Below are 25,544 nucleotides of genomic sequence, written 5' to 3' on the forward strand. Positions count from 1 at the left end.
TTTTTATTTCTTTTTTTTTTTTTTTCTTTTGGAACCTCAACGCACTTGGCTTTTCAGTTTTCACATATATGTATACCGGGTGGATATTCACGGATTTACGCGATTTGATTTACGCTGAGTTTTGTTAAATAATAGTTTTGATTAGACATCGTTAGTTGGCGTTTTCTTTCCCTTCATTATTTACCCCCTTTTACCGTCATTAATGTTATAACAATGTCATTATATCGTTATCAGTACTCGGAAAAAAAAGTGTGCATTAGAGTAAGACACCCTCATAGCGACCCAAAATGTAGTGCTTAACATATTAGATCTCTGATTGTACTCGAGTTACATGAATCATTTTGAATCACCTAAAGCATTGTGTAAAAATTTGTGTAAAAATAAACGCATTTCGTAAATAAATCTGAATTCGCACGATTTTTACCTTTGCTTTGTCTGAACTACTCCAGCCGAATAATCGCCTGTGAAAGTTTAAGTGTGGATTTACGTTTGAATTACGAACACGTACGTCATTAAATTTATAGGGGTTTTATTGATCGAAATTCACACATTCTCTCATAATACAATTCGAGACTATGATTTTCTATTCAGGATAACAATTTTTTTATATATTTGGCCGACGATTCTTTTTTTTTCTTGTAATGCAGTTTAAAGAACTAAACTTTGGATGTAAACTCGGCACAATTGCATTTTGCTAGCCTTTGTATATATTATAATAAACGCATGTGTTTGTATACACATAATTATTGGAGTCGATCTAATCGGTCGTCGCGAAAAAGTAATTACTTTTCCAATTGAAGAATTTTATTTTTACAGAATATTAAAAAAATAGAAGAATTATGTATGTTTAGAAATACGTTTAAAGCGCTAAAAAGTACACATTTTTACAAAGTATACGCACTAATTATTTATAGACAATGGTAAATACAAATTATATACTATACCCTACGCGTTAATTATTAAGTTCAAAAATTACTTATTACTTGTGTAATTACCTACAAACGTCACAAATATTTCGCTTTTAATAAATAATAATTTTGCCATCACTGCTACTTATACTTGATACACGGGAAGTGTTCGAGGCAATAATACAGCAAGTCACAAATTTAACGAAGGAATAATTTAGGAAGAATTCTACGAATCGTAAGCTATTTTATTTTGCAACATCTATGCCTATCCCTTAACATCACCCCCGGCGGGAATGCAAGATTTTATTGAGGTCATCGATTTCGTAAAAGAGCACGAGCACCAAGATTTTCGTGTGGCTTAATATCCTATTGTCTCAAACCCTTCTCTTGTATCCGTATATTTACTTACAAATTTCCTTTTTTAAGCGACTTTTGTAGTGTCGCGCGATGTCGAAGAAGGAAATCACTAAACGTCTCGACGGCGATTGATGCAAAGAGAAAAAGAGTACCTGATTCAGATATATAAATATTCTTCGGATATACAAGTAACGATACTTTGTTACTTTTATCTTGTTATTTTTTTATTATATTTACATGACAATCAATTATCGTTTGCTACACGGCTATACGTTGCCGCGCGTGGCAATCACATATATTTATTATATTAATGTAGCGTAGTAGGCTTGAACATTAGCATAGTGGAGAAGTCGATTGAAAAGTCGTCAGTACTAATATATTTTCAGTTATTACACGGCGACAAGAGTTTCCTTTTCTTATAATAAAATATATTCTTCATTTATTGTGACAAAAATGTTGAACGGAGACACGGTATACCGTAGCGGTACTACATTCCCTGTTAACGACGTTTGTCGGTATCGCTGAAAAACTATCGCCCGCAATAATTACAGTCGTCACTCGACATCCACTTCACACTTGGAACAATCGGATATTATGCGATGATAGCGATGATTCATCGACGTGCCGTTATAATTAATTCTACACAATGTTTTCTAATAAGCTATCGCGACAAGTATCGTTGACGCGGCCTGAAGTACCGCTACCGGGAGACTCATACGTCCGAGGAATACATGAAGATCTATTTATCTTGTGTCCCTATATACCAGAAAACAATTTTTCACGCCGAGACACGACGACGCCTTCCAAATCTTGCGTGAGCTCTCGGTGACTAACTTAACGAAACTCGAATCCACTTAAGAAAATTTCCGATTAACGTTAACATCGGGATTGCAACGTGACGTACGGACATATGATCGCTGCGATTATGTCCTTTCCATTACATTCGCTTACAATCGAATGTGATTGTTGTTTCCTGTGGCTGGGCTTCGGACCTGTCGTCTAGCTCTAATTGAACAGACGCAACAATCTTTCGTTATATTATTTTTACGTTTATCTGGTGCTTAAAAAAAAAAAGAATATACCGAACGAGTATTTGCGAAAATCAACATTTTGTGATTTAACATCCGTGCATAGATTCTCTGAATGTACAATTTTAAAATTAATTTGACATATATGTATTAAAAGGAAACGTAACATTAATAATGACGTCTTTGTCATACCGTACGTAAGGATGCAACAAAAATAACGGTAGCTAATTCATGCAAGGAGGGACTCACAAGTGTAGCGTTTCGTATTTTGTGCGGTATGTACATTGTCTCTGTCAATACTTCTTTACAGAATTATATAGATTGAGCCACAAATAATCTCTCGTCAGCATAGACTGATAGACTCAATATGGCAGTAAATAAGTAAAAAGAAGCATTCTTTACAACGTACGTGAACACTGTTTCAAAGCTGTTTAAACACGCATCTGCGCATTGTTATTTTACAATTTTTATTTTAGGACCGAAACAAATTCTTAATGTAATTGCACGTACCGTGGTGCTTAGCGTCTATATACATTATGTACACGCATTTTATCGCTAAGTTTATGTATAGCTTATTACCACAGTTTTTCACAATTTTAAAACATTTTGTACTTGGCTGTATCCTCGTCTACACGCGCGCGGGATTTAGCTGTTGCATTAATTATAAAAATGATAACGACTTGCTCTATTTCCTGCAACGAGTCTTTCTAGAGGACTTATGCAATATTTATCCGTTAGCAAGCTGAACATTGCAATAAAATACGCAGTCATATCTATCATTTCAATGGAACGAAACGAATTGTGATTGAGAGAAACAGACTATATACGCACGTGTATTCTTGTGTGTATATCATATGTATATTTTAACTGTAACTACTTCATGTTCAAATTTATACTTGTATGTAAAAATTCAAACACTGAGGGAGATGTTATCTATTGCACTTTGCATTAAGATCTTTCTTGTGCATGCAACACAAGTATAAAGAATCATTGTACATATTTATCTCGGGAAATAAATATGCACACAAATAAATGTTTAATTTGATGAAATAAAATTTAGATCCTTCATGTAGCTTCTAATCCAGGAAATAATAAAATGTTTATTTTTGAACATACTCAACGTAGCACAACACGTTTAGAAAATATACAAGTAATTAAAATACTACGTCATTGTCATTAATTGCTTGCAGACTTAGTTTTAACAGTGATCTAAGAAGCATAAGCAAGCTATAAACTTCCTATACATATATATAATATAGAAGCAACATATTATAAATAGTCATAAGTGAGCAAATTAAGATTAATACAACACGAGATGTAAATAAATTTTTAATTTAAATTTAATTAAAAATAAAGAATCTTTGTTATATGTAATAAGGGCAGTCATCTATCAAGTAGAGACATCTATTTCTATAAAAAAAACGTCTCAATATTCTAGGAAGATCAGTACTACGTAATATTGCGTAAAAAGCCTTAAATATATATATATATTTATACATATAAATTGCAGGTCTTGGCGTTGACCGTAACAAGAATAATCGAAACACAACCAACATGTTACACTAACAATAAGTACGATTAAGTCAGTGAGTATATCGTGTACCATATGATTTCATGTGATTTTGTTCGGAATTTCGAAATTTATCGTAGAATGTGCTTTCGAGACTGATTGTATACGGCACGATAAAAAAGAAAGTAAGATAAATACATCATATTTACTTGTGAGTGCAGTGAGTATGATAAAACAGGAATATAACAACACAATTTAACATGATTAAAACGTGACTGTTGTGTTACCTGTAGAGATCGCGAACTTGATCTTCTCGAAACGCGTTTCTGCACGTGTTCAGCTTATTCTCCAACGCCTGTAGAGAAGAATAATTGTGATTAGAGAAATATGTTACTTTTCAATGATATCTTCAGAGCTACGATAGACAGTACGACAAATGTTATATTGACAAGATTGCGACAAATGTTGGATTAACAAGGCTGTGACAAATGTTAGATCAACAGGAATATTAGGTGCGCGTGGAGTCACTGTTTTAATACTTAAATATGGGTGTGGAATATTCGGTAATGCGTAAACCAGGATAATGAAACGCAGATGACCAAAAGCGTTTGTAATAAACGAAAAAATAAAATATTGAGACCTGCTCTTTAAGGAGATGCAAAATAATTTAATGATGAGAAATCACGACGAAGATCTGCACGCGGTCGGTCTAGGTTGTTGCCTTATACACTGAGGAGACGCGTGAGTCTGGGCCGCCGATGGGCCAGTAGACGAAGTGGTATTCGATATTTTTCCGCCCGGACAAGTGCATTTTATTCTCCTACAGCTCATACAGACCCACCTGTCAAGCTACCAAAATGCCAGCTACATCACACTACCTCCCAACTCCAAGTGCAAATCAAGTCCGACTTATTTACAATGTGTAGGAAATATTTACGTTTGTTGTATGTTACATATATACACATAATTATACGTTTTATCAACTTAATTACGATATAGTATTTTTAAACGACTACTTGACTGTAAAAACTGAATCCATATCAACACAAATAATTGCTTTGTACCATTAAAATCATATACAGCAACTATATAGGGTATAATGGGGTCTGTTTTCTATTGCTGAATTGGCTGCACTAGTTCAGCAATAGAAAACAGACTCATTTACGTTATGCGTAAAGATACAGAAAAACATACAAGCCATGCTTCAAGCTTAGAAAACTATGAGTGTAGTAAAGGAAATATTATCAAAGTATTGCATATGCTTACCCCGACTTTTCGCATGAGGTCACCGATCATATTCATAGCCAGTATTCTAGTGCAGGGTGGCAATGGTTGGCTCACATTGTTATTGTTGTTCCCAATAACACCCCCTACCATCCCGTGTCCAACTAGCAAAAAACACAAGAATAAAAATGAATGACTTAAATCATTTGTAGCGAAATAAAATTATAAATTTGTTAAAGTAGTTAAAATTATAAATTTTTTATGTCTATCATTAGATTTATATAATTTTATTATATCAAAAGAATTTTTGGAGAAGCCAAAACAAAGGAAAAGAAAATACTGTCAAAAATATTTATTTAGTTACATCAATGCATACTGCACATTGTTTTGATCTCTTCTTAATTTCACAAGTTGTTAAATGGTTAAATATTTCAAGATAAATAATAAAGTAAAGATTATAGAAAGAGAGATTGATCTATACTCATTCTAGAAATTTTCATTTTTTGCAGTAGGTACTACACGGTTATCATACTTTTATCTTCTTAACCATTCAAGCACTTTTTGACATCTGCATGATTTGTCACATTTATCAATTTTGACGAACGCTTTCTCGAAGCAAAATGAAAAACGCACTTTGCCTTAACAAAAATTTTGCACAACCTACTTTTTATCGGTGAAGTCGTCGTATTATTCTGAGGTATGGTTTGTGGGACTATTTGGCTCGCGGGTGAATTCGACTCCAATTCGGCCTGTAGCTTGTTACTATCGACGATGCTACGAACTCTTTCAGCAGACTTGTTATTATCGGCGTGATGTCTTTCGTGTACTTGTATCTCCTGCTTCAAGTCTAAAATATCGCAGAGTATTAATTGTCGTTGTGTTAAATGTAAGTAAAAGGATTATCAATTACCTCTAACTTCGTCCATCAGTCTTTGCACTATGACTTTCAGGCTTTCTTTTTCATCGAGTTCCGATTCGAGCAAGGCATTCTTTTCTATAGCTAAATTAAACTTAGCTTCTATTTCCTCTTCCGTAACCCTATTTATCCTATAAGAGAAATACAGCTTTTATTTAACCGTCAAATTATTAATACGTAGTTTAATAAGAAAATATGAAATACCTATGTGCTCTTTCCAAGTCGTCATTCTTTTGTTCGAGTTCTCTGATGTACTTCAGTAGATGCTCATGTTGTTGCTGTAAATCCTGCGCCTTTCCCTGGAACATGGCGCAATCCGCAGACTGTTGATCTAGTCGCGTCCTTAACTGTTCGACTTCTGTGGCGAGTCTCGTATTTCTCTGTCTCAATTCCCTATTCGTCTTTTCCGCTTGCTCTAAGGAGGTCTCCAGCTCTTTCTCCAGCATCTGTGAATTCTCTTGGAATTCTTCCAGTTCTCGCTCGACATCATCTTTCCTGTGATTTTAATAAACGATATTTTTAAGTATTTTACTTTAAAAAGAAATCGTTATAGTAAATTCTATTATGTTTACTGTGTACAAAGAATGCTGCAATAAAATTTTGCATTCTAATCACATAGAAAAAAATCTCAGAATAGAACAACATTGTGTAGGGCTGCAAAATAACAGCATTTTTCATTTGATTTTGTTAAGTTATTTAAGATACAAATCTTGTGATAACCGTTGTTGCATTGACGCCAACAGCTTACATTTTATGTCGCTGAAGCTCGAAACAAAAACAATATACCTTTGAAACAGTTGGTTCGCAAGATCCATCCAATATTGGATCTCATCGTCCTTTGACAGAAATTCTGGTGGATCTAAATCCATCATTGCTCCTTGTGGATGAACAAAGGGCTGTGTGCAATCCCGTTGTACTCCGATCTTCTAACGTCTCCGAGATGCTACAGATGTAATCGTTCTCTCACGTGCTGCACGCTGACATCCCGCGAGAAGGCAGGGGTGACGAAACCTCTTGATCTAAGATACAAATCAAGGAGAGGTCTAAACATTTAAGCAAAAACTTTTCGTTCAGCATTACAGTTGGAGCCGTTAGTCTCGAGCGTGTCGAAAGCGCATTCTGCGATTCTCCCTCGGAATCCCACTCACGGCAGAGAGTTTTCGGAGTCGTAGGGGATCGGCCGACAGGTATCGGGGACAGCTCTCGAACGCGCTCTCGACGTCCCGCGGACGAACGGATCTTGGGCAATCACTCCGCGAGCGAGACGTAGTCGCGTGTAACGCTAATGTCATTACCGTGTTATTATGAGTCACACTGGCTGGCGAGGTGGTGCAGGCAGGCGCGTAGAAAAATCGGTGGTGCACTGACGGCGAGAAAAGGAGGGAGAGAGGGAGAGAGAGGATAGGATAGAGAGATAGCGAGACGGGCGCCTTTCAACGGATGTCGTCGATTCGTATCTCGCGTGGAGCACGCGCACTCGATCCCCTGGTGCGCGTCGTACTCGACGATATCGAGGCCAATCGCGGTGACTACAGACTTTCACATTTGATCGCGAACTGTCGCAGGCACCGATGGCGAGTGCTCGGTCGCTGACTCGGGCTCAAAGATCGCGCAATATGGTGGGCGGATAGGTTAAAGGGAATGCAAAGGAATGCGAGAACGAGCGTGAATATACAAAGGAATACGTGAGCGTGAGATGAACCGGATAAACGTTTGGCTAGGAGAAATTCGAGAATTCTTGTCCGGTCTGAAGTTTGGAGTAATTTAAAGACGCCAAAGGAACAGGCGGCCTGTGACTACGAAAATAATCTAGACGCATGTGCACAGGGCGGACGAAAATCAAATGCGGGATAGCTAAAAAAAGTTCCTAGAAAAAACCAAGAATTTTCTCAAAGAGAATTCAGGTTTCTAAGGTTTGAATCAGTGTTTAGCCGGTATAAAAGCCGGTCGTTGAGGCTTGCTTCCTCCATTTTCTTCGTCAACGACATCATGGTAAGTCGAACGCGTGCGGCGTGAGAGATCTACGAATCCAACGAAATTTGCAATTTCCTTCGGCATCGGCGTCTTAAAGCTACGCAATCGTGTTCTTCAATATTTTCTTCGAACTTTAAAACATATATTACAACTAATATCGACGGTATCGTTTGCATTTTGCGATAACAACTGGGAGACGATTTTACGAGCACATGGCTCTTCTCGTGCGACGCCTCGAAGCGATTTATATCGCTAAATGATGATTTAGATAATAAAGTTTATGGTTTTCGTCTGAATTACCTTGACGAAATACTCTAGGGCGGTCTGATTTTCTTTTTTGCCGAAAAAACTTGATCGCGTGCTTGGTCCACGCGTCTGAAAATTCTGCATCTCGTGTTGCAGTCGCACCGGAAGTTTAGCGCCCCTCGACATGGGTCGATGGGGTTCTATCCAAAGAAGAGATCCCAAAGGCATCGCGGAAAGGTGAAGGCTTTCCCGAAGGATGATCCTAGCAAGCCTGTGCACTTGACCGCTTTTATCGGCTACAAAGCCGGTATGACTCACGTCGTGAGAGAAGCTGATCGTCCTGGCTCGAGTGAGTATTTATTACAGGAAAAAAATTTAATTAATGTTATGATAAAGTTATTAAAGACTTAATCACAATAGGATTTAAGTGTATTAAACTTTCCTTGCATTTAATGCTTTATTAACAATGCATATAAACTTGCGACGTGTTAACCTGGGTGTTGATCGATGCAGAAATGCGTTGATCCACCTGGGTTGCGGTGCGAGAGCTGCCCTCAATGCAGTACGTTCTCAATACCGCCATGTCGAAAAGCAACCCTGTGCGCTGCTCGCGCAGAATGCATAGAAGCGAGGTATATTCCATAAACTCTTTGGAGCCCATTGGGCCGTAACCACTGAGACAAACCATACCTAGTACAGTCCCTTTTCAAAATGAGCTTGTTTCTTTATTACTTTATACATGTTCTAAATATCAACTGTTCTTTTACAGAGGTAAATAAGAAGGAGATCGTGGAGGCAGTTACTATCCTTGAGACGCCGCCGATGATCGTTGTTGGCCTTGTCGGATACATTGAAACGCCGCATGGACTTCGTGCGCTCGCCACTGTCTGGGCGGAGCATCTGTCGGAGGATTGCCGCAGGCGTTTCTACAAGAACTGGTTAGTAGAGACCATCCGCGTTTGCTATGTGTATCTAAAGATCTGTTCTTTTTGCTGAATTTTTTGCACGGTTCATCTTTTCTCTTTTTTTTTCTCCAACGTGAAGAAAAGAGGAAAAATGAACCGTGCAAAAAGTTTAGCTAAAACAAGAGGTCTTGAAATGGTCGAGAACAAGTACACATGTTTATATTGATATTGAAATTCACGACGTGTTAACTTGGACGTTGATCAATGTGGAAACACGTTGATCCGTCTGGGTTGCAGTGCGAGAGCTGTCTTTAATGCAGTAAGTTCTCGAAACTGCCACGTCGAAGAGAAACACTGTGCTCTGTTTACGCAGAATGCATGGAAGCAAGGTATATTCCATAGACTTTTTGGAGCCCATTGGGCAGTGACCATTGAGACAAACCATGCCTGGTACAGTTCTTCTCTTTAAAAAACTATGCTATTATTTTACCTACACGGATACTAAAATTATCGCACCAGCTCTCCGCTCGCACGATGAGAGTAATCGCTTGGATATGGCCGTTAAAGTTTTTAATATGGTTGGTCCAAGAAATGTGCCCAGTCTCCGCTCATTACGATGAGACTGGCACGTTACAGAGATACCCAAGTGTGGCGTAGGACACGTGCACAGACGGGCATTGCAATTGATTTTCCGACAGGTACAAGAGTAAGAAGAAGGCATTTACGAAAGCGTCGAAGAAATGGCAAGACGACCTCGGCCGCAAGTCCATCGAGGCGGATCTCAAGAAGATCAAGAAGTACTGCAGCGTCGTTCGTATCATCGCGCATACTCAGGTACGATGCGACGATGTTAAAGTATTAAGATTGTGAAATAAAGATATACTTGATAATAAAGAATTAACCTGATCTTTTTATTGTTTCTTAGATGAAGCTGTTGAGGCAGCGTCAGAAAAAAGCTCATATCATGGAGATCCAATTGAACGGCGGCACTATCGAGGACAAGGTGCAGTGGGCGCGCGAGCATCTGGAGAAACCTGTGCCTATCAATACCGTGTTTGCTGCCGATGAGATGATCGACGTAATTGGAGTTACCAAGGGAAAAGGCTACAAAGGTACGTTTCTACACATATGTATGTGTTCGTGTGTGTGCTGTTTGCCCCCCGGAGTTGTCGCTCTTTGGCACCCTCCGCGCCCTGCCCCCGGCACACACATCCCGAGAAGCATGCTTTCAAGAAAGCACTTAGGACTATATGATGAAAAAAGCATGACGTGCACTTATCTGATTATCTTGAGGATAATACCATGCTGCCTTCCTACTGAAGTCCTTTACCGAAGAAGAAAATACTAACTGTGAATCGAATCTGGCTCTCTTGTCCGACGAGCGTGGGTGATTCTTAAAAAATTGACGTTTTTCCCGCTTCTTGCAGGTGTCACGTCTAGGTGGCATACGAAGAAATTGCCGCGCAAGACCCACAAGGGTCTGAGAAAGGTCGCCTGTATCGGCGCGTGGCATCCCAGCCGCGTGTCCTTCACCGTCGCACGTGCTGGTCAGAAAGGCTACCACCATCGTACCGAGATGAACAAGAAGATCTACAGGATTGGACAGGGCATCCATACCAAGGACGGCAAGGTAATTATCGCTTTGGATCCATTGGATCCGAGTTATCTGTCGTGCCTCTTTCCCTATGTCGATCTTTGGTACACGAGAAAAAGATTGATTCTTAACTTTCAAAGAGGCGAGATAATCGTTACTTGCTCATAGTACCTGACGCATAATTCACATTAGTGCTTTAGGCCTCCAAGACAAGTTACAAAGTCACTGTTATTAACACTTCATGAATTCTTCATCCGAAATTATTGATCGGGATTGATATTTATCGCAACGTCTTTTTACATTTTGTAGATCGTGAAGAACAACGCATCGACGGAGTATGATCTTACAGACAAGAGCATCACGCCAATGGGTGGCTTCCCGCATTATGGCGAAGTGAACAATGACTTCATCATGATCAAGGGATGCTGCATGGGCCCGAAAAAGCGCGTGATCACGCTCAGGAAGGTAAGGAGTGACATTAATGGACAAACGATACATCGTTCTACTTTACTCATGATGCATTTCTAAAGAGCCTTATACAAAGTTGATAACCATGATAGTTTTATGATAGGACTGATTAAATATTTGACATTACATCAATCGATATTTATATGAGCGAAGTTACATAACGTGGAAACGTGTTTTACAGTCCTTGTTGGTACACACCAAGAGATCGGCGCTGGAGAAGATCAACCTCAAGTTCATCGACACCAGCTCCAAATTCGGACACGGTCGCTTCCAGACCGCCGTCGACAAGATGTCCTTCATGGGACAACTCAAGAAGGACCGTCTGCGCGAGGAAGAAGCGCGAACCGTCGGCGTGCCGACCGCCCCGCCAGCGCAGTAAATCCATATTCTACTGTGCACGATTTGCAGAGAAAAAAAATAAATTTTTAAAAATCTTAGATTAATTTTAATCATTTTCTCACACATTTCTCCTGTATATCCTTTGAAGAGACGGATTCGAAGCTCTAAATAACGAATCATTGTTTTAATTTTAATTATTATTTAAAATACATCTTGGGATTCTTGACGCAAGAATATTGCTCCTTTTGAGAAAAGGAAATTATGCGTTCTCAGCAGTTATGAAATCAATTTCTCTTTTCACTATAACTATTTTTGAATTTTAAACTTATTTTTTTATTACATATTCAGATTTTTTGGACCTATTGCAACAGCCAATCTGATTCTTTAGTTCTCCTTCCCTTTTCCCCTTACGTCCCGCTCAGTTACGTGTGACGTCCGTGCATCGCGCAGCGATGTGATTACCATCGACCAGCACGGAAGGATAATTTGACGAGAAAAATACTAATTGTTGCTGTTGATTTTTTTAAATTAAATATAAAACGATGGCGGAGAAGGACAATATCATGTACAAATTCATGAACACCTTGTTCTACGTGATAGACGCACCGGTCACCTACGTCCGAGGTATTATCTAATCGTCCGTATTGGTTATGTTGTTGCCTCGCGGGCGATTCCTGAACGTCCTTATTTCGTTGCAGAGAAATTCGTAGTGCCGAACCAAAAGAAATATCCGTGGTATCATCAGCAATACCGTCGCGTGCCGACGATCGACGAGTGTTATACGGACGACGTGGTTTGTTATACCGAGGCAAATTGCCAATTCTTACGCGATAAGTAAATTAAAGTTTTTTTATGAAATATTAGAAGTAGTAGGCGAAGAATAGCATCCTCGACACCGGCGATATCGACGGCGTCGTCACGACCGATTGATACCTCCCTTTTTATTCCTCATTTCTATTTCAGAACGGTGGAGGAGGAAATATTGATGATTCTGAGAAGTCGTTTTGAACAGTGCTCCTTCTATCACGGCGAGGCCGACGAACACGTGTGTGAACCTTTGAGGAAAACTTACGAGGACGCAGCCGTCAATTGGTTTGTAAAATGTGAGTTGGAGATTGTAAGAATAATAAGAACAAATTTGTATCCTGACTCTCCACGGTCCAAGTTGTTTCTTGAAAAATTATCGAAAATCGTGCCTCGTTTTCACTTTAATCCATTGAATAGATTTAATATGAATCAAAGAATAGTTACTATCTCTGGAGAAATTTATAGATTCCAAGAACATATAGCTTGACGATTATATATAATCGCATCCAATTCAAATTCTCAGATAGAAGTGTGAACAACTTATCGCAGAGCATTTTGTTAAATCCATTTCAATACAGAACCGCAACGCGCGTTTAATTTCTCTGTTGAAATCAATTCCTTTGAATGATACAGATGGCGAAATGGGAGTGGCTTTAGACGTGAAACATGCGTACATGAAGCAGAAACATCGTATGATCTGGGAACGCCGTCACGGTCCAGTAGGTACCGGTATGAAAGGAGACAAGGCGTAGCAATTTGCACCGGCATCGTAGATGACAATTTAATGGGAAACGCATTCGCATATTATGAGTCCTGAATCGCAGGTTTGCTTAATATGTACAGATGTGTTGTGATTTAAAAACGGCGGGATATAATAAAAATAATTTATCAGAATTTTAATCTCTCATTCGCAATTTTTGTAACAATCCGCATCTTACAATGGCATAAAAATCACGTAGCGCGCGCACGCGTACGCATCGACAGCAAATCTCTGAATATTGCATGAATCAATCTTTCCTTTTATTCCTTCTCTCATTGTACAATATATAAAAAGATTATACCTATTGTACATGTATATCAAATTAATTTATGAAATACTCATTTAGACACGATTCCATCGATGATTTATACATTACAATTTCACTCGTTTGTTATTACGATAAAATCATCTTCTATATATAAATTCTCATTTACAGTTTTCCCGCTGTTTTGACATAATGTTTCAACCAGATTATTCATCCATCCATTTCGAATGCCAAAGCGAATTGAGTGCGCATAAAACTTATTAGGCATTTAGAATGTAAGACAACCTCGCATGGTGTGTCTTACGCGACGGCGTGTACTGCACGAACGTATAAAATATCTCTGACTGAACGCGAATTAAAAGTTCCCTGCCATAGGACACGTTACACGCATGGAAATTTTTCACGCAAACATAAAATACAATAGGATTCATTATTATGCATAAATATACAACACGTAACGAAACGATTTCTCTTAATAGGAATAAATTAACAAAATAGTTTAAAAAGTCACTACACGAATACTACACGATCCTTGTAACTATTACAATATCGGATACCTGGCTGTCGTTCAACTTATCGCGAATCTTCCGACGGTCCAAGCGAAGATAGCGCGAGCACTAACGTATCCCTTTCAAATCCTTCAAATTTTTTTAAATAACTTATTACAATAAATTGGCAAACTATCGCATAAAGGAATCCATTGTAGCCATAATCCTACAGTACAATCTAATCAATCTCTCTCTATACTTGCAAATTATTACACATCCATGTCATATTTACACAATGAGCATGAAATATACGAGATTAAAAGTGAGATCATCACGCATTCATTCCCTTGTGTACAATTCGAAAAGACTTACATTCTCATCATACATCTTATATTACGCACTTAATATATATATCATAAGCAGAATTCATGTATTCCCATCATCGGTCTTTGAACGAAAAAAAAAAGAGGACCGATATCGCGCAATGGCTGCTACAGAGATATTCGATGCGAACTTTTGTCTCGTCTCCTTTTGAATAAAAATACATGATACCTATCGCCATTTATTTAATTACTGGACGAATTTGTCTTAACGACCCTTGTTAAAATTTTATCTCTCGTCGCACCATTACGTTATATCCTTCTGCCATACAGTAAGCACTAATCTCAAAACATCGAAGATTTTTCATCAATAAAATTATTCTCTTCTCTTACGTATTGTGAAAATCGCGTGGCAACATATTACAGCATATTATGCACTCCAATTTTACACATCTGTCATCACTGTATTCGTGATCGCACTCATTCACATGACACATTCGTAAAATTATACATTGAGCAGTAAAAAAATGTATCAATGGTGAATGGAGAAATTTGGTAAGACGATTAACAAGATGAATAACTGAAGGTGCATGGTAGACAAGGGAATTTTCGCTTATCTTCTAATTGGCAACAAGTATACGTAATATCTTTCTCGGACATATAGTATGTTATATGAATGCAACTCACATTGTCTCTGGCAATGTGAACGTAGGCAAATCGAAAGAAGCGTTTCAACAAATAATTTATATTTACAAAAAGAAAGTAGTTATGGTATACTTGAATATGGAATCTAGTCTAATATTCGCTTTCGTTTAACAAGTATAAAACAAAAAAGGAATAGGTATAAAAATTATATATTTTTTTCTCACGATATGTATTGTTAACTAGTCGAAACAATCAAGTAAAAATTGATTGTAAATTTGATACAAACATAAATAAGATTAAAATAATATCAAACAGATAGATTGTTAATAAAAGAAAATATTAGATGCGATATAAAAAAGGTCTGAATGTAATTACATAATTCACAAATGCACCAGCCACGCTTCTTGTCGTGTGATTTATGGAAAGATTAATTATTGCCATCCCAAGCTCCCTTCTTAGTGCAGTATTTACTATCGTCTCGCTTCTTTTTATACCCTATATCACAGTACGAAAAAATGCTACACGTTTCCTAACCATCAGCACATGTCATTCGATATAAACGTCGCTCACGCATTTCCTATTACAATCCAAATTATATCAATCATATTCTAATCGATGTATATTTTCATACTTTTTGAAAATAATTTTTGTGCTATAATCGCTTCCTTCCGGTTTGCATATACATTTAATCTATACACAGATCTCTTGCAAGTTTCGAGTGTGAATAAAGTATGGTACCTACCACTCATGGAACAGTACATAGGTAATTAAATCCAATTTAGGTGGCGATCTACCGAAGTCCGTTGAAGTCCATAGTTTCTTGTTGTCTCCGTGAAGAAATCGATTAAACACAATCTGGTTTTGATCCTGAGCTTATCACTTTTTAACGTCTCTCTTTCTTTGCGTACTTCTCCGTTTATGGCTTGATCCGCTGATCGAACTGGGCCGCCAGACGTCTCTTGCCTTTAACTAGCGAGATAAACATAGTTTTCTGATGTTTTTAAGCGAATGAGCACACACGTACAATAAGAGATCATTTTATAAAACATTAGTTGACACACGGAAGATAATTTATTATTTTTTAAAATATAAATAATGCTACTCACTGGGTTTACCAGAAGTGCTATGACTGTCGCTGCTCTCGTCATCCTCGATAATATCCTCGCTTTCGGAACTTGCAAGATTGAGATGCATCCTCGCGTTGGCGGCGGTCTTTTTCTGATTATCCGCCAATATCTTCTTCTTGGGTGTTAGCGATAGAGAAGGAAGCGGCAATTCCGACGGATGTGGTGCAACGACAGACTTGTGATAGTACGGAGAGGTAGGCGGATACAAGGGATTAGCAGCAGCGGGCAACAGATTTTTCGTTGGCGACAACAAGTTCGATATATCGGCGCTGGCCAGAATCTGATTCCAGCTTGGTAAGGCCAACGAGGGAACCTGAACAGAAACAACGGATTAACAAACTATGTAGAAATTAACATTTTATTAACGTGTAAACATCCGATAGAGAGAACTGTACCTGTACGTTCGTGGAATGTTCATCTTGCGGGTACGTAAATTTTGTCGGGGACTTCCACAGCGATGATATCAAGTGTTGTGCTTCTTCCTCCCACATAACATCCTGCAAGAAAACGATAAATCAATAGTGTCAATTAAGAATATATCGAGATAAATTTTAATGTTGATTGAAATAATACCTCAGGCGGGGAGTCGGGCTTGGGCGGCGGCGGAGGAAAATTACGTTGCATTATCGGTGTGCGTATCAAACTGTTCAGGAAGCTTTCACCGCCGCTTTCGGCCGGGACCGACCAGCTAATCGAGCGTTCCTCCGAATTCGGCAAGTTCTTCCAATGCTTATCACGAGCTTCCGGCCATAGACTTTTATCGTCCTTCGCTTTCCAAGAATTAATGTTTGTCAACTGATCGATCCACTTCTCGTGATCGTGATCCATCGCGCTCAAAGTATTGGAGGCATTCATGCGGCAGGAAGAATCACTTTCAAACGAATCGTTACTGGAATCCGTATCGCGATAGGATGATGACATCGATTTGTATACTGATGGCAAACGTATACCGGCGGAAGCTGAAAGAATAAAAAATTTAAATTAAACAGCGAGATACACAAGAGAAGTCATACTTGAACCATTTACTTACCGGCTAACTTTTTTTTCAAATAGATAATCGCTTCTTTCTTCCGTGTCTCCTTTATCGTTACAGTGCAAGGTAAGGCTTGTAAAAGTGCAGTTATTGTTGGAAAACCATAGTGTGCAGGTTTACAAGGTGCGCCCATGATACTCAAGTATGACATATCAAACTGCGACAAGTTTAATGTACCGCCATAATTCATCATTACGCGATAAAGATCGCAGGCGAAACGATGCAATGGTGTCAGCTCGATGAATTGTTCGCCATTTATCACTGTGAACTGGAAGATATATTTTTAAGATGTGATAAACGCATAATTCAGAACATTTCATCAGTCTGTTTTAATGCCTTGAGACATTTTAATAACAGTGTAAATAAATAATGGGTCGCGTTAAATTCATACATACCCGAACAACATTTGTCAGATCTTTGCTAAACTCATCTAGATTACATTGCTTCATATAATACTGAGAGTATTGCTGTACAAATTCTCTGACTGGCATTCTATTTTGGGGTTGGTCCATTAACACACGCCGGCATTGGAGGGTTGTTTGCTGCAAGTGCGATTTGTCTATTATGATGATAGCTGGTCCTGTAGCCAAATCTATGATCTGTGATACAAGAACATACAGATAGTCACATACAAATATCAGTCGAGGCGTTGCCGATCATTAGATCGATTGTACGATGTCGTCTTACCTGAACGGTGTCTCCAAGCTTTCGCATAAGCTGCAACATCGAACTGCAACCGTACGATTCGGGACGTAGCGCGCAGCCGAATTGATGTTGGAACACTTGCGCGATGCTCGAAACACTTAGGCCGCTTCTGGCGCGCATCACCAATTTCGATATTTGCTCGGAGAGGACCTTAAGACCCTCTTTCTCGGTCAAGGATATCTGTCTCTCGCCTCCGTTTACCTCCTCGATCTTGACTACGTCCGGGATCGCTTCGAACAATTCGATCAACTTGGTGAATCCGTAATCCGACACGCGGCATTGATGACCGAAGTGATGATGATATGAAGGTACAAACTTGTTGAACAGCATCTTACATTGTGGCGCGTGTTGCAGTAACTCGACCACCTGTTAAATTACAAGTACAGTTTCAAGGAAATGTACGAAATTTACGCGTAATTAAAAGTCCTTCCAATCGCGCACCTCTTTAGCGAACAGTTTCGTTCGTTCGATTTCTTCGACAGTCTGTTCGCGTTTGGGGATGGCTATCATCTTATCGCCACCTTCCATAGGAGTTACGACAACCGTGTTCTCGGACACTTCACCCAGAATATCTTCGATATCGCATACACCATAATCCACGATGTCCCATGGTTTTGCTGGGAAAAAAATTTACCGATTATCCACCTTCAAAAAATTTAAACGCGAGTAAATCAATGTTACGGAGTTGCTTGTTGTACCTATTACTCGAGTATAAACGCTTGGAAATTCCGAAAGTGCCACTTGCTTGCTCGCTTTCGATTTCAGCACTCGTAGTAAATCCGAGGTGAATCTGCGTACTTGAGCACGATGCGATAGCGTAACCGTGCGTTTATTGCCCTCTCCCATCACCTGAAAGGATACGCGACGATTCGCAGATCATTCTGATTTAACACCTATTCGCGGGACGTGTCGTTTAATTTACATACTTGAACAGTGGACGTAAGCGCCTCCAGCAGATCTATTAGTTTAGTGAACCCATAATCGGCGACTCTGCACTGCCGTCCGAAGTGATGGTGGTACGCCGGTATAAATCGATTAAATGATAATTGGCAGTGCGGAGCGGTTTTCAGAAGATCGACCAGTTCGCGGCTAAAAAGGGCTAACTGAGTCGCGAGCGGTGGACTCACGCACTTAGTTTCTGAAAAGGGCAACGACTCTTGACAATAAACTTTGATCAACCTTGTATTCAAAATAATTGTTATCGAATTATAGAATAACTACCATCGTGATTATTGTCATGGTCTTTCTTTCCTATCCACATAATATATTTCACGCTGCCGGTATCTTGTTTTAATTCGACGCATGATAAGCACGAAACCAAATGTTCTAAAGGTACACCATTTTCTATGATTTCCAATTGTTCTTTGAATTCAGCCTCGTAACAAGTCGGTAGACTGAAATTATTCAACAGATTGCAATATGTATCATAATTCTTTCGTACTGTATACAAAATGTAATATAAATAAGAAACACACCTTGGCAAAGGTAGAATGCCATTGTGCGACACCAATAATTGTTGCACACGAGACTCGAGAAGCTTCAAAGAGATCTTTACATTGGGTAAGGATGCCATTTCTTGTTCCGCCCAGCCTTTGTCCAGCAACGGTTTCGCGGTATGCATTGTGCAATACGGTAACTTGACTTGTCCATCCTGTGAACATTATTCAGTGTCTTTTATATGTATAAAATTATAAATCTTTCATCACACACATAAAAGAGAACATATTAATTCAGGATAAATCGCTTTACAGTATGATCAAAGCTTCTCGACAGTAAAAGGAACTATAATGTAGTTCGACCGTCACCGGAAAAGCTCAGACTCGGCTTCTTATTCATCATTTTGCAAATGCTACAAACAATACACGTGTAACACGGAGTATATCGCGCACCTGCATCGTATTACTAAAGCACGGCGATGGTGTGTTTCTATGATCCGGATTGAGCGAGACCATTCTGCCGCTCGGATCTTCGGTGATTATGCATACGTCTCTCATCTTGTAGAGTTCCGACACGCTTATAGAAATCATAAACCGGCTCTCGTACATCTCGCGGAATTTGAATAGCGGCAGTTTGTGTCCCGGGACCTCTTGCAACAGCATTACGATTTGTGCTCGGATAAGTTGCAGATTTGGTCCACCGTTATGAGCGTAAGATATCAAAATGCGCTTGTAGCCTATTTTACGACGGTGTAATTGCGAGATCGCATATTGTGCGTCCGATAACGAGAGTAATTTGACACTAGCGGCGTAATTACCGTCCGATTGCGTAAATACAGTAATATGACAGTTCTAGAATAGAAAAGAAACGTATCTCTGCAACAAGTGTCTCTACAATAAAAGATTGTACATAAATTATAAGTTTTCAATAAATACATGGCCACGTACCGAGACGTGTTCCGTAAACACAGCCGTAAGAATTCGCTTCATGTCTTTCATATCGATGTTTTGATCTAAATTTGTTACTTGCAATTCGATTGGTATATTAGTACCATTATTGATGCTAGATCCGACGCGATTGTTTATAGGATTTAAAAATTTCTAGAGAGAAAGAGAAAAGATTATAAGAAATCATAAATTAAATAAATTAAATAAAGAGTATAGATTACAAGTAAATTAACACGTAACGATATATAAATGTACCTCTACTTCTTCGTTTTCTGCATCACTTAGATGCGACCGTGATGTTTGATTGTGTTGTCCTGTCCCTTGTAACATACTATTTTCATAAGGTGATGGTGTCTTATTGTTTCGTGTAGGAATCTGATGTTGATTCTGAAAAAGAAAAAGATAAGACATATATTTTTTCGTTTCTCTGAATATAATGTAAGATAAACAATAAGAATACAATTGTGTTTGTACCTGACCGTGCCACGAGCTCTTTTCTCTAGTCGGTGCATCGTACAGCGGAGATGGGCTACGCCGTTTGAAAGAATTGGATTGGGCTGTTTCAACAATATATATTATTAATTGTCATACGTAATTGACGTAACGTAATACAAAATTGATTTCAGTTCGTTACCATTATAACTAAGTGGAACAGCTAATGAATTGTACGATTGCCGCCCTCCAAGCCATTCGGAAGCATGAAGAAATGTCCCGTGTGTACCTCTGATGCGCCTAAGACCTTCAGGTGTACGAGAAAGCGTGGTAACAGCAACATTATTGTCCCGAACCTGCGGGATGTGAACTCGTTTGCTTAATACCTTCGACTTTTCCGCCTTGAACAAAATTAGTCGTTTAGTATGTTATACACGTGAACGTTATAAACAATGAGAGGTAAACCAATTACAGCAAATTACAAACAAGGGTGAGAGTAAAGAAAACAGAGATGTTTAGAGATAAATTTAAATATTCCTCTAAACAAAACTAACTTTGTATTGTTCTTCCCATATATGGCCATATTGTTGAGGTCCCGGAATTGGCCAAATTAAATTTGGTGACTGCACTCTAGTAAGATCATTGTATGTCCTATTAAAAGCTACATCGCCACTATTCGGATACGCCCTCCCGAAATATAACGGAGGTTGTATCAGCCTGAAATATAAAATAAAGATATTAAAATCCGTTACGATTTTGCAGCAAATATAAAATTTGTTTAATATTGTGTATCAGATAAGATCAAATTACAAGTTCATAGCCCGAATCAGCAAGGATAAAAATCTACTCGCGACTCTAGAGCTCTTTCTCGGATTATCATCATTTAAAAGAAAATATATGTCGCGTTAGTTTACCAGATAAATAGGTTTAACAAATTTCACAAACTGACCCTGATGGTGGGCCATTGATGGGCGCACAATGGGGATTGAAAGCAGGACCATAGGCACCCACTACGGATGACGCGGATTGATAATGCGGAAATTGGAGGGTTCTTGTCCCAAGTACAGAGGCACTCGCAGCATACATTTGCTTGGAGCTACTTTGCTTAGAGTCAGCAACAACTTCCGATTCACTGACTGCCCTACTTCGAGTTATAACACTTCCTGAAACAGTATTATTAATCACAATAAGCTTGACAATTTATCGCGTTACTTCACTAAGGGCTACAAACGTACCTAGATTTTTAACGATTATATTTCCTTTCTCCTTTCCGAGATATCTCACAAGTATTTTCGACCCATAAACATATTCTCCATCCATACGCTTCTGAGCCCTAACAAAAATAAAAAAAGTGCGGAAAAACAAAATTACATTGTTATTCTATAGTCCCCTTAACAACTAATTCCACTTATAAATGACCTTGTAGATCGCAAGAATGTACAAGTACCTAGAAACACAGATCGATTTCAACAGTACTTAATAATTATTAATTTTAGTTATTACAATATTTTATTTTAAATGAGAATACACGTATAAAATAAATTGCGTGTAAAATAAACGTTTCTCGATATTAAACGGCACAAAACTTCTTTGATAATGGCGACACAATAGACATTATAACTTACCAACAGCAAAACCATCACTCAACATTACGATTAAACATTTAAATTATAAAAAACAATAAATACTAAACAAGATATATATTACTCTGCAGAAATAACTTCACTATAATAAATCCTAATAAGTGCTAATAAATATAACAGTAAGTAAACTTATTATATGATGTTCTTTGATACCGCTACGTTCGTTACATTACTGTCTGTTATTTCGAATCTTTCCTATTTATGTTTTCGTCCCTGCTAAATCTATATGTAACACAGAAGGCATACAAGATTGTTTTTCCTCTTTTTCTTATATGTACACACACCGATCCAATGACAGAACAAAGAATGTGAAAGGCTGATTTGCACGACGTACGAGCGGGTTATTTAAATAAGAATTAATATATGGATAACGAAGAAGAAAAAGGAACGTAAATATTAACTAAAATTTTTCCGATTATTGCCTGCAGACTCAAATTAACTTTGAGATTCGCTCCATCTACTTCCATTAACGAGTATATGAAATATGAATGAAAGATACATATTTTCATTAAATTAATTTAAGAAAAAAAAGCCCAAATGTTCTACATATCTGATGGAATTTCTATTTCTATATACCTGTGGTAATCAAAATTAATAAAATATATACCTTTCTGCAGAACTATGCGACGTAAACCGCACTATGGCAGTATTGGACTGGACATCTACCACACGACCACCACAATTTTCGGATAATTGCTTAAGACGACGCTTAATGATATTAACATCTATTTCATCGGGAAGATTATTAATTAGGAGGTCATAGGATTCATTACCCTGAAAAAGGTTAAATTATATTCATAGGTAAAGACATACATGTATACATGCAAAGGACAGATTGTGTAATACCAGTAAATTCTAACATTATAGATACGTGTTTCTTAAAAGTGGTTAATTTGGAAAAATTGCTCGTAATTCCCATGATGATGAAATCACTATGTACGTTGATAAACGTAATCAAAATTTGAAATTTAAGCGCATTCCCTTGATATATGTGTCTCTATACATAATCACCAGACAAATCACTAAAGTACATATATCTCTACTGTATATACAATATATTACCGGAAATGAGTCTGAACCACACGTGAATTGGGAAATACAAAGTATACTACACACAGATACACATAAGATAAAACAAAGTATATTCGGAAATAAAGAGTGAGAAAAAGTATACTACGTATACGCTGAATATTGTTTATTAAATAAATACATCTGAGAAAAGTGTAACGTAATTTATAAAACAGTTTTGAATGGAAATTCCCTTGTCAATATTATAGTCGTCACATACCAGTCTTCATTACCTTTGGTGGAGGTCTGGACGGCAGTGGCTCCGTGAGCTCCATAAAATCATAATGTTCATTGGCGCATAATATTAACGCTTCTGAGGTATTCTTCTTATGCAGCAGTATCACATGAATCTTCTTTCTATGACGTAGATCACTGAGATCAGCGGCAAAATTAATGTCGCCGGATATTAAGATTATGGCTGCTGGGCTGCCGTGGATGTCGGCAAACCTTCTAATGGTCTGTTTAAGCTTCTCATCCGCAGCGTTCTTACATGTAGCAGCTACGTGTATTAAATTAACCTAACAAATGCAGAATAAATGATTTGGTAACAAATATCGTTGCAAATTAAGCGAGATCGTGCCAAGTAGTTGGTTTTACCTGAGCGTCATTCAGTTCCTGTATAATTTGGCTATTCTCCTTCTGAACGTCACAAACTACGATAAATTCTGCCTCTCTATAGCCATTAAAAAATTTATCTCTAATCAATTGGGTAATCGCTATGGCGGATCTACCTTTAGGAACCTATAATACACGCGCACGACAGGATATTATTTTAATAACAGAAAGGGAGAATCTAAAGATTATATCGAACCAACCTGACAATTTTCAATGTCCCAAAATACGCCAATAGGTGGAAGATTTGATGTACTCGGCATCTTAGATGGGCTATCATGACCATGACACAGAACGGAGCAGTCATGCCTGCAATGGCTAAACGACAGAGACTCAGATGCCTTGGCGATTACTTTAGAATCGCTATTGCTTTCTAGTTTACTGTCGCACGGCGAACTGTTGGATACCGGAAGCAATAACTTTTGCACAGATAACAATTGTATCAGCTTCTCATTAAGGCCCTCGATCTCGTCGTTATCTTCCGCACAGAACGCACGGTAATCGGATGATTTCTCGTCAGCCATGTGTTTCACAAGTTATCTGATAGGACACCAATGTATGGGCTGAAATTGAACAAAATGATGATTAAACAAAATGAATGATAAAATTGACAAAATTGTTTATTTCTTTAATTAAACAATATATATTGGACATTGTAATATCGCGTAAACAATTTATATGCAAATAAATACCGATACTTACAAAGATTCATAATTATGAAGAGCAAGAGATTTATGATAACCGAGGTAGCTCAGACAACACGCGTGTCTCAAATCGGGAGATAAGGCGTCTTGAAGAACGTTTTGTTTCCCGATTTGAGACATTACGTTCACTAGGCGCATTCTTCCGTCCACGTTTAAAACGGCACGCGGGAACGCGCGTCGCCAAGCCGCGCTTGGCCGAAATGCAGCACGCGGTGACGTTTGGCGCGTTTACCTGAGAATATCAGCCATCGTTCCCACGTCGCTTCCTATGCAGCATCGAGCAAAAACGCGGCAACCGGCGCGACGGGATACCGAGCAGGTAAAACATTACGGTGGGAAATCACGGGGGAGCACATGGTTCGGGAAATTTCACGTCCGGATGCGTCCGCTGGAATCGAGCTTGAATCTGCGAAACGTGCGTCTCCTCTGTGACTTCTTCTATTTTATTCTCTTTCAATTCTCTCTTTCTCTATCTCTCTTCCCCCCTATCCGTCTTTCTACGCGATGAAAAACATGCTTAAAGCTACGTTTACATCGCGCGATTGGTAAAGCGGGGAGCACTGGGGACTACTGGGGAGCACACACTTCTTCAAACGCATAATGGCCGCGTTCAGCAGACACAACTGTTGAGTGTTGTCTTATCAACACGCTACGTTGATTTGTTGGGTCTAAAAGTAAGAGCCAATCACGTTCGATTGCTACTGAGCGGTTCGTTCTGCTGAACGCGCCCAATGCGTAAGCATAAGAAAATTGATTGGTCTATTTCCTTATGCACATGTATATGGACCAATCAATTTTCTTATGCTTACGCATTATGCGTTGTGCAGAAGTGTGTGCTCTCCGCTTTAAGGTCCATTCAGACGGAGCTGCATAATCGCATGGATGCGCAAAGAAACGGTCCGTTCATCTATTTTGTTTATTGTGCATTATGTCAATGACGCATTTGGAGATCGAAGATTGTGAACTGAAAATTAATTCGACCAATCAAATAAGTTCAATTTCAATCAGTTTCGTTCTGATTGGTCGAATTCTGATTATCGATCTCGGTTTATCTTTTTCCAATTTTCAAAATTGGAAAAAGG

General features: G+C 38.5%; 4 protein-coding genes and 1 non-coding gene across 14 annotated transcripts; 3 read left to right on the plus strand and 2 right to left on the minus strand.

Annotated features, from left to right (window-relative positions):
• Window positions 1-512: 512 nt before the first annotated feature.
• Window positions 513-7,760, minus strand: LOC112465843 (nuclear distribution protein nudE-like 1-A). 4 transcript variants are annotated; one of them, XR_003042072.1, is made up of 9 exons: window positions 7,239-7,760; window positions 6,730-6,962; window positions 6,148-6,438; window positions 5,938-6,074; window positions 5,692-5,874; window positions 5,070-5,191; window positions 4,444-4,652; window positions 4,091-4,158; window positions 2,256-2,270 (listed from the first exon to the last, which is right to left on the minus strand). XR_003042072.1 is itself a non-coding variant. In XM_025033609.1 (7 exons), exons 1-7 carry the CDS (start codon window positions 6,813-6,815, stop codon window positions 2,213-2,215), a joined length of 945 nt encoding a protein of 314 aa, XP_024889377.1. In that variant the 5' UTR covers window positions 6,816-7,232; the 3' UTR covers window positions 513-2,212. The 4 variants fall into 4 exon arrangements, 1 of the variants encoding a protein (XP_024889377.1); XR_003042073.1 differs by lacking the exon at window positions 7,239-7,760 and adding an exon at window positions 7,092-7,232; XR_003042071.1 differs by lacking the exon at window positions 7,239-7,760 and having other exon boundaries at window positions 6,730-7,232.
• Window positions 7,761-7,848: 88 nt separating this feature from the next.
• On the plus strand, window positions 7,849-11,567 carry LOC112465834 (60S ribosomal protein L3). The gene is made up of 8 exons (XM_025033590.1): window positions 7,849-7,935; window positions 8,320-8,512; window positions 8,933-9,101; window positions 9,767-9,902; window positions 9,994-10,180; window positions 10,496-10,698; window positions 10,972-11,127; window positions 11,312-11,567. The coding sequence occupies exons 1-8, from the start codon at window positions 7,933-7,935 to the stop codon at window positions 11,507-11,509; spliced, it is 1,245 nt and encodes a 414-aa protein (XP_024889358.1). The 5' UTR covers window positions 7,849-7,932; the 3' UTR covers window positions 11,510-11,567.
• Window positions 8,174-8,249, plus strand: LOC112466072. Its single transcript, XR_003042096.1, has one exon. It is a non-coding gene; the product is annotated as a small nucleolar RNA U43 (small nucleolar RNA).
• Window positions 11,568-11,893: 326 nt separating the features above from the next.
• On the plus strand, window positions 11,894-13,170 carry LOC112465857 (NADH dehydrogenase [ubiquinone] 1 beta subcomplex subunit 10). The gene is made up of 4 exons (XM_025033623.1): window positions 11,894-12,093; window positions 12,168-12,303; window positions 12,433-12,572; window positions 12,910-13,170. Exons 1-4 carry the CDS (start codon window positions 12,012-12,014, stop codon window positions 13,026-13,028), a joined length of 477 nt encoding a protein of 158 aa, XP_024889391.1. The 5' UTR covers window positions 11,894-12,011; the 3' UTR covers window positions 13,029-13,170.
• Window positions 13,149-24,945, minus strand: LOC112465795 (meiosis regulator and mRNA stability factor 1). Of its 7 annotated transcripts, none has more exons than XM_025033551.1 (25): window positions 24,695-24,945; window positions 23,962-24,321; window positions 23,744-23,887; window positions 23,380-23,664; window positions 22,686-22,852; window positions 21,671-21,768; window positions 21,385-21,598; window positions 20,990-21,152; window positions 20,638-20,791; window positions 20,478-20,560; window positions 20,259-20,390; window positions 20,004-20,156; window positions 19,509-19,907; window positions 19,095-19,270; window positions 18,841-19,013; window positions 18,546-18,757; window positions 18,318-18,468; window positions 18,061-18,236; window positions 17,602-17,985; window positions 17,310-17,513; window positions 16,912-17,182; window positions 16,455-16,840; window positions 16,277-16,378; window positions 15,861-16,194; window positions 13,149-15,723 (listed from the first exon to the last, which is right to left on the minus strand). In XM_025033551.1, exons 2-25 carry the CDS (start codon window positions 24,280-24,282, stop codon window positions 15,671-15,673), a joined length of 4,935 nt encoding a protein of 1,644 aa, XP_024889319.1. In that variant the 5' UTR covers window positions 24,283-24,321; window positions 24,695-24,945; the 3' UTR covers window positions 13,149-15,670. The 7 variants fall into 7 exon arrangements, with proteins under 7 accessions (XP_024889319.1, XP_024889304.1, XP_024889312.1 ...); XM_025033536.1 differs by having other exon boundaries at window positions 20,638-20,836; XM_025033544.1 differs by lacking the exon at window positions 24,695-24,945 and adding an exon at window positions 24,461-24,660 and having other exon boundaries at window positions 20,638-20,836.
• Between the last annotated feature and the right edge of the window lie 599 nt (window positions 24,946-25,544).

Source organism: Temnothorax curvispinosus, unplaced genomic scaffold, assembly GCF_003070985.1.
Source record: "Temnothorax curvispinosus isolate PA1 unplaced genomic scaffold, ASM307098v1 QBEX01001516.1, whole genome shotgun sequence".
NCBI lineage: Eukaryota > Metazoa > Arthropoda > Insecta > Hymenoptera > Formicidae > Temnothorax > Temnothorax curvispinosus.

Coding starts and splice junctions, on each gene's coding strand:
- LOC112465843 (XM_025033609.1), bottom strand. CDS start 6,815: ATGATGGATTTAGATCCACCAGAATTTCTGTCAAAGGACGATGAGATC. Junction 6,439..6,729: donor GCGAACCAACTGTTTCAAAG/GTATATTGTTTT, acceptor TTAAAATCACAG/GAAAGATGATGTCGAGCGAG. Junction 5,192..5,691: donor GACGACTTCACCGATAAAAA/GTAGGTTGTGCA, acceptor GTTTTTTGCTAG/TTGGACACGGGATGGTAGGG.
- LOC112465834 (XM_025033590.1), top strand. Junction 8,513..8,932: donor AGCTGATCGTCCTGGCTCGA/GTGAGTATTTAT, acceptor GTTCTTTTACAG/AGGTAAATAAGAAGGAGATC. Junction 9,903..9,993: donor GTATCATCGCGCATACTCAG/GTACGATGCGAC, acceptor ATTGTTTCTTAG/ATGAAGCTGTTGAGGCAGCG.
- LOC112465857 (XM_025033623.1), top strand. CDS start 12,012: ATGGCGGAGAAGGACAATATCATGTACAAATTCATGAACACCTTGTTC. Junction 12,094..12,167: donor ACCGGTCACCTACGTCCGAG/GTATTATCTAAT, acceptor ATTTCGTTGCAG/AGAAATTCGTAGTGCCGAAC. Junction 12,304..12,432: donor TGCCAATTCTTACGCGATAA/GTAAATTAAAGT, acceptor TTTCTATTTCAG/AACGGTGGAGGAGGAAATAT.
- LOC112465795 (XM_025033536.1), bottom strand. CDS start 24,282: ATGGCTGACGAGAAATCATCCGATTACCGTGCGTTCTGTGCGGAAGAT. Junction 22,853..23,379: donor CGTCCAGACCTCCACCAAAG/GTAATGAAGACT, acceptor AACCTTTTTCAG/GGTAATGAATCCTATGACCT. Junction 21,599..21,670: donor TATAATCGTTAAAAATCTAG/GTACGTTTGTAG, acceptor ATACTGTTTCAG/GAAGTGTTATAACTCGAAGT.